At 50.8% G+C, this 12,399-nt stretch overlaps 1 protein-coding gene across 1 annotated transcript in view; it reads right to left on the reverse strand.

The window, feature by feature from the left end:
* The window catches only part of LOC142255065 (vomeronasal type-2 receptor 26-like), a 45,136-nt gene that overhangs the window by 1,146 nt on the left and 31,591 nt on the right, over nt 1-12,399 (reverse strand). Inside the window, exon 5 of the mRNA XM_075326505.1 lies at nt 413-536. Coding sequence (XP_075182620.1) covers nt 413-536 — 124 coding nt within the window. The remainder of the gene's footprint in view (nt 1-412; nt 537-12,399) is intronic.

Genomic DNA, 12,399 nt, shown 5'->3' on the forward strand with positions numbered 1-12,399 from the left:
ATGATTCAGACGACTCATCACCAATCGCTGGTCATTGGTTTGAATCACAGAATAGCCCTTTATTTGTCTTGTAAGTAGATGGCAATGACTGTAGCTAGCCATTGTTAGAAGGGTTCTATCTATTTCAGAAACTAGGCCACCTACAGCGGACGATCAGAAAATAGGCCACCTACAGCGGACGATCAGAAAATAGGTCACCTACAGCGGATGATCAGGGTGTTGAGTTCTCTTTTTCTTGGGTGGACTTGCTTGGTCTGGAGGAGGTCTGAGTCTTGTGTTTATTGCACTGTGTCATGGCTGTAGACTTTAGAAGTCTTTGTAATCTATAATACTATCACTATCAATGCTGATCTGTTTTATATGTTAATATAATTTATGTTACTGGAAAAAAAAGCTGCAAAACTGATTATACCTGTGACATTAGATGTTTCTCCTGCTGAACAAGGGGCACAATCGTAACAGCAGAAGTGTATGCTAGAAGTGGCCACTTTCCTCTGTCCAGGTTCACAGCTTGTTGAGCATTGGGACCTTGGAGCCTGTAGAAAGCAGACAAGGTTCATACATTTGTATTTTCAGTGTCATTAAAGGGAACCTGTCACTGGATGTTCATAATACTCACCTAACGGTTGGTAAAGAGCAGACTGGTCAGATGGACGTCTCTGTTCTCCGGGTCCCACGCCTCCTCTTTCACCACAAAAGGTGGACAAAGATGACCAAAAGAGGAGGCGCGGGACCCGGAGAACGGAGATGCCCATCCGACCAGTCTGCTCTACACCGACCGTTAGGTGAGTATTATAAACATTTGGTGACAGGTTCCCTTTAAATTCCAACATTGGTACAAATAAAAATGTGATGATACATTGTATTTGACCTTGTCCAAAGTATTAGATAAGATAAATATGATGGCACTGTCAACCAAAGATCACCGGACACCAATAGCGATGGGCGAACCCCCCGATGTTCGTGTTCGAGAGACTTGCCCGAACGTTTTGTAAAGTTCTAGTTCGGGATCTGAGATAACCTGAACTTGCGTCCAAACACCGAACTTGGACTTTACAGTTATGGGATGGTGCAAGGGGGCTGTTAAAGAAAGAATATAGTTAATAATAAATATCCAAAAAAAGAGAGGAAACTCTGGGCACTATTTTTTCTTTTTTAGCTGAGCGAATGATTACACTCCAAAACCACCAGTAAAGACAAATAGTCAATTTGCTGTTTTGTTCCACCTTTTCAGGTATACGGCTCATCTCTCTCACGTGTAACACTTGCCTTAGTGTCAGTTGCTGGTGCTGTGACGCCCTGGGCAAGCCAGGGGTCACAGGTCACAACACCACACGCACCCCACATTCCCTGCAGGTACACACAAGGTCAAAACTAAAATCCTTGTTGCCTTCCTCCAGGGGCTGGTGTCCACACCAGGGGGTGGGCCAGGCGGTTGGCTCCGCCCACCGAGGAGTTCACAGATCTGGAGGCGGGAAAACCAGGCAGTCCAGCTAGGGCAGTGAAAGTGAAAGGAAGTGGAGTGAAGCTGGTGAAGTGGTAAAGGAGGAAAGTGAGAGTAGTGACAGAGAAAGTGACAGCAAGAAGCCTGAAGTTAGTCCGGGTGTGTGCCCCGGACTGAGACAGCAAGGTTGGCAGACGGCAGTGACCGTCTGCAGGAGAGATTGCTCGGAGGTTGCCGAAAGGATCGCAGACGGGTGGTGACCCAGCGGTACCGGAGCGGTATACAAAGAACAGTCAGCACCAGGGCAGGGGCCTTTCGGATCCCGGCAAGGCTAGGAGTCGCCATAATTTGCCAAATCCGTCAGTGAAGGGGACGACTGTCTCCCAACAACCAAGTCCCGTTTGAAGGCAACAGTCCGACCGTTAAGGGGAGACACCGCCACCGCCAAGGCACCAGTTTCCCAGGGCCAGCGCCTGCGGGCAAGAGTGGAGCTCCTCCGGCTCATATCCAAGCCGGGGAGCGGGTTACCGGTGGGAACCCATCGCAACCAAACAACTACACATAGGTGCAGGGAAGAGACCGTCACCGTCAACTGCAGGGATCATCAGCACCGTAACCGTCCAAGGGACCCATCCAACCAGCCGTTTGTTTACCGAGAACTGTGTCGTGTTTACTGGCTGAGTGAGTACTTCCGTGCCGTGCGGCACAGCGCTGCCCCTGCGCCCCTGCACCTCCTCAGGCCCCATACCCACCTGTCCACCATCCCAATTCCATCACTGGGCCCCGGGATCACCAACCCCTACCCACGGAGGGGCAAAACAACAACTGGCTGCTCCATACCATCACTCCCGGGTTCCCCAGCCAGAGCAGCGGTGGTGTACACTCAATCACCACAACCGTGGGTGGCGTCACGGACAATAAACAATCCCAACAACCAAACCCCTTTCACTCACGGGCGAGGAGCGCCGCTAGAGTCCCCGGGATCCGGCCCATCGCTCGAGCCACCGAGCAGCAGCAGGCCGCAGCAGCCGCGGCAGCCGGACCCGAGCAGTGGGAGAGCGCGGTGTCCCCTCCTCCGCCCGCGACAACTTGGCGTCACGAACAGGATCTTACCGCTCTGCCGTCTGGTAGAGGTGTGCCTTGTTACCGCCGGAGGTGTCTGGCCGGAAAATTTCAGAAGTCGCCATCTTTGGCGCGAAGAGTCCCCGCTCGAGTGTCTTCTCGAGTAGCAGAGGCGCGAAGGCCAAAACCCCGCCCCGATAGAGGAGGGGCCGGAAAGAAGCTAAGGGGGACGTGATGGCGGCTGGCTGCATGTGAACGCAGCTATAAAAGCAGGGACGCCAGGACTCTGCAGCCACCCTGTTCCTGGAAAGCACGACTGCCGAGATGTCCGCTCCAGCTAATAACAGCGAGACCCCCGCGCCCGGCACGGCGACGTGGATGTGGGACCGGACCGTCCCGCTGAGTAATCGTCTGCAGGCCCACATGCAACTCCTCCTGGAGGAGTGGGAGATCGACATGGCGGACGTGGTGGCTGCTATGTGGAGACGCGAGGTGGAAGAGGATTTGGAGGAGCGGGTGAGAGACCCATGCCCCTGTATTCCTGAGGGATCGGCCATTGGAGCTGAGGGGCCCGGCCGGCTTCCGCTCACCCTGCCTCTCTCCCCGCTACCCGCGATGGCTGCTGCCGCTCCGCCATTAGGCCCGCTACCTGCCCAACCGGTAGCGATACCCTGCCCAGCCGCTCCGGCGGACCAGCCAGCTGCAGACGTCCGGGACGTCCCTGAAGTACACCAGGGGGAACCGCTAGGACCGCGGCCCCTTAACAGAATGGTGCCAGAAGTCCCGGTAGTGACTGTGCTAGACCCCGAGCCCGGGACCGTGGCCTGGATGAAGGCCTGGGTGATTCAATTCCATCAGCGTAAGCAGGATCAGATCTTCTGGATGATGGAGCAGTGGACCAACGAGGTGGAGATGCTGATTACAACTGTCCCGATGTACGGAGAGGGAATGGATGTAGCAGAGTCGACTGGTGACCCACGTCCCTTTGTCCTACCAGGACCGGCCGCTGCGGCTGAGGGGCCCGGCCTAGTCTCGGCCTATGCATCCCCCTTGCCGTTACTTATGGGGCACCTCAGTGTAAGCTCGCCTAATCTGCTGCTCCGTGCTACCGCGGAAGGGTCTGAAGTGCTAGATGCTGGAGGCCGGGATGCTGCGGCAGCTGGCGGTAACCCGCCTGACGCAGGAACAAGAGATGATGACTCCGGCTCCAGCCCCGGGTCCGCTGCTGAGCTTGAGGAGGCAAGTGAGCGTTCCCGCTATGTAGGAGACCCAGTGGTTTTCCATACCCCGCGTACCGGTGGAAATGGGTACCGGGTGCCCCTGCCACAGCAGGCATGTCAGTGCATGCTGGATATGCTGGTGGAGGGGGATGGATCTGCCCTAGCTGAGGACTCTGAGTAGGGCAGCGGAACTCCATTGTTCAGTCCCCGTTGGGACCACCAGTGTGTTTGTTTGAAAATGTTTGAAAGTTTAAAAATGATGATAAGAGAAGATGAAACCGTGAAGTAATCTGATTTACACCGTGATTTGGAAAACCGGCCGTTGCCGACACCGTTGTCCCCGTGGGGACCGTTTAAAAAGTTGCATAAGGGACTCCTTATGGACAAGCCTGTGAACTTGCAGGGCAACCACAAACGTTAAGTGGGATGTAAATAAAAATCTGTTTGTTGCAGCTACCGTCACCGCCTCCTTGAGAGGCAGGTTGGAGGGAGGGCCCGCAGTAGAGCAGGCTGGGGCCCAGCCACCACAGGAACCAGTGGCTACCCTCTGGAGGGGAAGGACAGATCCCGCTCGGGTAACTTGTGCTGGACTGGGGTCAAGGGGTGCTGCCTGGGTTTTAGGGGCAGCATCAGGGCCAGGTTACATGGGTGGGAGAGAGCGGAGCCGCAACCGTTTAAAATGTTTGCAATGTTTAAATACCGAACCTCCCGATGTGGGATGATGTCATAAGCTGTATTATGTTTACCTTTTACATATTTTTCAGAAAAACAAAAGGAAAATAAAACCGGTGTTGGACGGGCAGCCCGAGGACGGTCTGCGTTTTGCTAAGGGGGAATGTGACGCCCTTGGCAAGCCAGGGGTCACAGGTCACAACACCACACGCACCCCACATTCCCTGCAGGTACACACAAGGTCAAAACTAAAATCCTTGTTGCCTTCCTCCAGGGGCTGGTGTCCACACCAGGGGGTGGGCCAGGCGGTTGGCTCCGCCCACCGAGGAGTTCACAGCTCTGGAGGCGGGAAAACCAGGCAGTCCAGCCAGGGCAGTGAAAGTGAAAGGAAGTGGAGTGAAGCTGGTGAAGTGGTAAAGGAGGAAAGTGAGAGTAGTGACAGAGAAAGTGACAGCAAGAAGCCTGAAGTTAGTCCGGGTGTGTGCCCCGGACTGAGACAGCAAGGTTGGCAGACGACGGTGACCGTCTGCAGGAGAGATTGCTCGGAGGTTGCCGAAAGGACCGCAGACGGGTGGTGACCCGGCGGAACCGGAGCGGTATACAAAGAACAGTCAGCACCAGGTCAGGGGCCTTTCGGATCCCGACAAGGCTAGGAGTCGCCATAATTTGCCAAATCCGTCAGTGAAGGGGACGACTGTCTCCCAACAACCAAGTCCCGTTTGAAGGCAACAGCCCGACCGTTAAGGGGAGACACCGCCACCGCCAAGGCACCAGCTTCCCAGGGCCAGCGCCTGCGGGCAAGAGTGGAGCTCCTCCGGCTCATATCCAAGCCGGGGAGCGGGTTACCGGTGGGAACCCATCGCAACCAAACAACTACACATAGGTGCAGGGAAGAGACCGTCACCGTCAACTGCAGGGATCATCAGCACCGTAACCGTCCAAGGGACCCGTCCAACCAGCCGTTTGTTTACCGAGAACTGTGTCGTGTTTACTGGCTGAGTGAGTACCTCCATGCCGTGCGGCACAGCGCTGCCCCTGCACCTCCACAGGCCCCATACCCGCCTGTCCACCATCCCAATTCCATCACTGGGCCCCGGGATCACCAACCCCTACCCACGGAGGGGCAAAGCAACAACTGGCTGCTCCATACCATCACTCCCGGGTTCCCCAGCCAGAGCAGCGGTGGTATACACTCAATCACCACAACCGTGGGTGGCGTCACGGACAATAAACAATCCCAACAACCAAACCCCTTTCACTCACGGGTGAGGAGCGCCGCTAGAGTCCCCGAGATCCGGCCCATCGCTCGAGCCACCGAGCAGCAGCAGGCCACAGCAGCCGCGGCAGCCGGACCCGAGCAGTGGGAGAGCGCGGCGTCCCCTCCTCCGCCCGCGACAGTGCTCATATTTTTTTTTTTACTGATGTCCGTATTTTGTAGTTCGCCAAACTAATTTTTTTTTATGGGGGGAGGGGTCTAGTTTCCATAATGGGGTCACATGTGGGGGAGCTCCATTGTTTAGGCACCTCAGGGGGGTCTCCAAACGCAACATGGCGTTGTTAGGTTGACCTAACAGTCACAGCTGTTGCCAGCGATGTCCGAATGCAGAGAGGGTACCGGTAACCCCCTCTGCTACTCCCTTTGCCTCAAATGAAAACAGGGAGACACTGTTATACACATAAGACTGGAGATGTGTGGCTCCGAATAGAAAGTGTATTATTTTGTTTACATTACAAGGTTATACAAAGTTGATTAGGACGTAACTATGCAACATACATATTCATTAAAGGCGTGAATTACATATTTGTCGAGCAAGAAAAATTAACATAATGACTTATACTCCCATAACAGTCTATGACGTTTCTTCTTCCATAACAAGATGTTTTTCAATCGTCTCCAAGTCAAAACATTCTGCGTCCTTGAGTTTGGTCTCAGTTTATCATGTAAATAAGTCTGGTTTTGCTCTTGCATGGGAGAATGAATTTCTATTATTTTTCTATTTTTTTCCTAACCAGTCCAAAAAGGTTAACCCTTCCCTCACAATCCCCCCTTTTGGCGTGAGTGATGGACAGGGGACCATCGAGAAGCTGTGGACTATAGAGCGAGCAGGCTAGCCACCAGATACTTTCTGAGCCGCGGGGTTGCTCAGGGAGTGTGTCGTCTCACATCCAACACCCAGTGCTGCCTGCATGCCTCTCGATGGGAGTCTCATCATGATACGCCAAGGTGATTTCTAGAGGAATGAGTAGAGAGGAGAGAAATAAACCATATTAGTGATTTCATAGGGGTGCTGAATAATCATTGTATCTACATTGCTTAAGGCAGTGGGAAAACAAATCCATTAGCAACTTGAACACTACATAAGCAACTAATAAACAGACACCAGATTGTTAGGTAATCCAGTACCAAAGTATGTTGGTTGGTTACAATGATTAATTGTCTCTGTATAGCAATGGTACTATTTGCTGCTTGGAGAACCTAAAAAATTTGATCATCAAGATAGTCGGTGCTTTCTACCAACTTATCATACATCTGCATTACCATAGGGTAGAGAAAAAGGGTGCTGAAAAATTTGTTGACATGGCTCATTTGAACCACATGGGGTCGGCCACTAGGCCTGTCTAATGGGACTGGTATAGCTAAGTATGGCATAGAAGAGGCTGACACAGGTGCGTGTGTACATATCCAGCAGTTTGTGATCTCAAGTTTTTCAGCTAACACTTCATCATGGGTCTCAAATGAATTCTGCCATGGTGTAGAAAGCCCCAAAAAGGAAGTACACATAGAAATACTTATCAGCAGTATTAGGCCTTCTTGCAGTGGCTGGCATGGACCCCTGTCAATCTCCCCTCAAGTTTCACGGAGGTTGGAGTGGTCAGCTGGACAGTCAAAGGCCCTTCGAATCGTGGCTCAAGGGTCTTTCTCACGTGCTTCTTTAGGTAAACCCGGTCACCAGGCTTTAGAGAGTGGGTTCCTGGAACGGCATCAGGATCAGGTAGAGAAGAGTAGACCCTTTGGTGGGTTTCAGTTCGTCTCTTCTGCAGGGAAACAACATAAGACGTTAGGCTATCAAATTGCAGGTGTAACTCCTGCGGGAAGTAGCATCCTAATCTGGGTGCACTACCAAAGAGTATTTCAAAGGGTGAGAGCCTGTGCTTTCCCTGCGGGGTAGTCCTTATAGAGTAAAGAGCTATGGGGAGACATTCTGTCCATGGTCTAACAGTCTCCTCCACTGCCTTGGCTAGATTGAGCTTTAGAGTTCCATTTAACCTTTCCACTTTCCCTGATGACTGTGGGTGGTAAGGCATGTGTAAGGCTGACTGAATGCTTAACAGGGCACAGGTGTTCTGGAAAACTTGTCCAGTGAAATGAGTAGCTCGGTCTGACTCTATGACTTCAGGGAGTCCAAACCGAGGCACCAGCTCACAGGCCAATTTTTTTGCTGTAATTTGGGCAGTGGCTGAGCTAACAGGGTAGGCCTCTGGCCATCCTGAGAAGAGGTCTACACAGACAAGTACAAACTCGTAGATGCCATGTTTTGGCAACTGTATATAGTCTATTTGTACTCTTTGGAATGGGGCAGACGTCTTTGGCATGTGTCTTTGCGGGGTTTTAGTTAGCTGGCCTGGATTGTGTTGTTGACAGATGTGACAAGCTTTTATTCTCTGTGAGGCGTATTGTCTGAAGCCGGGGGCTACCCAATAAGGTTGCATCTGGTTCATGATTGAGTTTGTGCTACCGTGTGTAGGGTAGTGAAGTGCTTGGAAAATGGCAGGGAACCAACTTCGTGGCAGGACGGAGAGTCCGTTTAGGCGCCAAATCCCCTCCACTTTTTCTGCCCCTTTGGCCCGCCATCCGGCCTTTTCTTCCTCAGAGGCATTTTCTTGTGTCTCAAAGAGGTTCTGCATTTCTTCCTCCGTCGTTGACACTGTTTCCGTCTCCTTCAAAGGGAGTAAGGCTGCTTGTTTTGCTGTTTGGTCGGCCAAGCGATTTCCCCTTGCCTCAGGTGTTTGAGCCTTGGTGTGGGCAGCAACCTTTATGATTGCTAGTTGCTTTGGTATCAAAGCTACTTCCATTAGTTTCTTCACTGAGGCTCCATGCCTGATGGGATTTCCTGTTGCTGTGAGGAATCCTCTAGTCTGCCAGATAGTGCCAAAATCGTGCACAATTCCGTGTGCATAGGCTGAGTCCGTGTAGATGTTCGCTGTTCGTTCTTCCAGAAACTCAATTGCCCAGATGAGGGCGAGAAGTTCTGCTTCTTGAGCAGATATGCGTGGAGGTAGCGGTTGTTTGGCTAAGACTGCATATAGAGTCCCTACTGCAAATCCGGTTTGGAACTTGCCTGCTTCATCAGCGTATCTGCTACCATCCACAAAAAGTTCAAAGTCTGGATTTGTAAGCGGTGTTGCCTGAATATTGTGCAGGGGCTTTGCCTCATGTTCGATGAGTTCCTGACAATCATGGTCAAATGGTGTGCTAGTACGTTTGTCACTCTCTTCTTCTGTCCCCCCTTCTAAACTTGTGAAGATCAGCAGATCAGCAAGGTTTAGACTGGTCACTCGAGCAAATGAGATGTTTGGGGGTAGCAACAGCGTACACTGAAGTCTGACTTGTCTTGCCATGGAGAGATGTTTCAGCTGCACTTGATTGAGAATAGCATAGATGTCACGGCTGGTAAGGATGGTAGTCGGGAAATCGAGTGAGATTTCAGATGCTTTCTGAAGTATGTTTGAAACTGCTGTAACAGCACGGACACAGGTTGGTGCTGCTCTGGTGAAATTGTCGAGTTGAGAGGAGTAGTACCCTATGATGTGATGTTTGTCCGTCTTCTGGGTAAGTACTCCTACAGCAAAGCCTTGAAGCTCTGCTACGAACAGATTAAAGGTGAGATCATAGTTTGGTAGTGCCAGAGCAGGTGCATCAATCACTAGTTCCTTGAGCTTTTGAAAGCTTTGTCGAGCTTCTTCTGTAAGGGAGAAAGGAACATTTTTTGTGCAATCATACAGCGGTTGCATGGTAGTGACGCATTGGGAATCCACTGTCTGCAGAATGAGATCAATCCTAAAAATCCTCTAAGTTGCTTAAGATTCTTGGGAATGCTTGCTTTTCTGATAACTTCTTGTCTGTCCAGGCTGAGGTGTTTTTGTCCCGCAGAAAGGCAATGACCCAGGAACGTGACCCTTGTTTTGCAGAATTGCAATTTATCTCTGCTTGCTTTGCATCCTACTTCTGCCAGAAAGGTAAGAAGGCTTATTGAAGCCGTTTTACATTCTTCTTCATTAGGGCAGCACAGTAGTAAATCATCCACGTACTGAAGAAGGACACAGTGTTCAGGGCACTTCCAGCTTTCAAGAACACTGCTCATAGCCTGAGTATATAGCGTAGGGGAATGCTGCATACCTTGGGGCAGGCGTGTCCATGTATATTGATTTTGCTTGTGCGTGAACGCAAAGAAATCTTGGCATGCTGGGTCCAATGGTACTGAGAAGAAAGCATTAGCAAGGTCTATGACTGTGTAATGGGTGGATGTAGCCGACACCTGTGTGAGCAATGTATGTGGATTTGGTACAACAGGGGTGAGGGGCTCCAGTATTGAGTTCACTGCCCTTATTTGGTAATCCAGGGCAGCTTCTTGTTGAGCATTGAGAGGATATTGTCTCAGCTGCGGAGGTGTAATTCCAGGCTTGACTGAAACTTTTACGGGGGACTCGGGTAGTGTGCCGAGGTCAGTTTTTGATGTGGACCAGAGTTTTGCAGGAACTTGTAGAAGTATTGGATCTGTGTTTACTTCACGTATAACATCAAATTCAGGTTGATCTTCGATCATCTGGAGGGTGCACAGGACTTCTTCTGGGATATCTTCTGGAATTTGCAGGATAGCAGATCCATCTTCATTGTAGACAATCTGAGCTTGCAGTCTTGATAGTAGATCTGCTCCCACTAGGGCATCTCCACCCTGGGGGGACACTAAGAATTTGGACACGAACATGTGTGGTCCCAGTTTCACCTTCTGGGATGGATGGGAGAATGGGTTATTGGGATTATCTGGGCTTGTCCATCAAAACCAGATACTATAGTAGCTTCAGATGAGATGGATCCTTCAGGCACCAGGTTCCTGGGGAGTACGGAGCGTGAGGCTCCTGAGTCCACCAAAGCTCTTATTTCCTTGTTGCCAATGTGAACATACATAACATGACGTGTATAAATGGACCTCTGGCATCCCTATCCCGTGCTGCCGCAAGTCAGGCAGTCTTCTCCTCCTGACTCTCGGGTTGGTTTTGAGTGTCCCTCTTTTTCTTTCTACAGTCTCTGATCACATGTCCTCTGATCCCACAATAGTAGCAGGTCGGTGCCTTCTTTCTTGTACCTTCTGGCTGACCGTTCACTGCTGCTATGACAACTTTCTTGTTGCTCCTTTTATTCTTTGCGCCGGTTTCTAAGCCACTTGCTTTGTTGACTAGAAGATCTATGTCTTCCATGTTTCTCCATTCTGGGCAGCACACTTTCAATCTTTCTGTCAGAGGTGCATGTATTCCATCCATGAAGGACCTTACCATCAGGCGACGTATTGCGGCTGCTTGTATGTCCAGCCCTTCATCTGCGAATGACTGGATCAATCTGTAGTAAAATGAGCTGACATTCTCCACAGGACCTTCATGCACTGGTCCCATTGTGCCCTTAGTTCTTTGCTCCTGGGCGCAGAAAAGATTGAGTCTTATCATGAAGTCCTGGCCGGATGCCACAGTACGGGTATCGTCCGGAACATGCACTGTCAGATCAGCAGTGAGTTTGGCATACAGTTTGGGAGACATTTTAACTCTACACAAACCCTCCATGTCCAACCAAGTGCTTCTGTAGGAGACCTGTATTTGGTTCAGGTAACGGGAAAAACTGACTGGGTTTCTAGTCGGGTCTGGAGCATTTTGCAGGAAAGCCATCTGCTCGGCTGGAGTCCAGGGTACGTAGTCATCATACGTACGAGGAACTGCATCTCTGGGAGCATCTGGGTTTTGTGGATTAACAGGTGGTCTTATCAGGACTCTTCTTTCCACTACGGGATAAAGAGGCACTGGTGCTGTGGCTTGTAGCTTGTGCTGTGGGGCTTCACAGGCTAGGCATGTTTCACTCCAGTCCGGATTTTGTTGGCCACAGTTTGTGCAGGTCCATCCCAGGGATCCTGCTATTTTTGGAGCTGTTCCAGGACTAGTTGACAGGTATGGAGGAAACTGCTGTTCCTTATTAGCCTTCTTCCCAGTTTCTTCCCATGTGTCTGATTCTTCATGGTATATCCAACCTTGATCGTGGGCTGTTTTTGCCATGATAACACGTAATGAGATGTTGCAGGGTGCATCCAGCTCTTCTGTCTTTTGATATTCCTTGCCCCATTCTTCGTCTATCTTCTTCAGCTTTTAGACCCTTGAACGTCCTTTGGACTAAACCTACCTATCCTGGAGATACTCAGAGACTAACTCCTTATTTGTATTCCTACCTAAGGTGAGGTCTAGAACCACCTTTCCTGGAAGTACCCAGAGACTGACTCTTGATCTGTATTCCTACTGAAAGGTGGTGTCCTAACTGTTCAGAGGGGGCTGAGTAAGTATTTCAGGCACAAAGAACAATGAGCTTCACATGTTTGGATTCATTATCTCTTTTTCCAGCATTTTCTGACTAATTAAGACCCTCCCCAAACTTGTGAACAGCCCTCATACTTGGTCAACATGGGAAAGACAAAGGAACATTCCAAGGCCATCAGAGACAAGATCGTGGAGGGTCACAAGGCTGGCAATGGGTACAAAACCCTTTCCAAGGAGTAGGGCCTACCTGTCTCCACTGTTGGGAGCATCATCCGGAAGTGGAAGGCTTATGGAACTACTGTTAGCCTTCCACGGCCTGGACAGCCTTTGAAAGTTTCCACCCGTGCCGAGGCCAGGCTTGTCCGAAGAGTCAAGGCTAACCCAAGGACAACAAGGAAGAAGCTCCGGGAAGATCTCATGGCAGTGGGG

The sequence above is a fragment of the Anomaloglossus baeobatrachus genome, chromosome 10, assembly GCF_048569485.1.
Source record: "Anomaloglossus baeobatrachus isolate aAnoBae1 chromosome 10, aAnoBae1.hap1, whole genome shotgun sequence".
NCBI classification, from domain to species: domain Eukaryota; kingdom Metazoa; phylum Chordata; class Amphibia; order Anura; family Aromobatidae; genus Anomaloglossus; species Anomaloglossus baeobatrachus.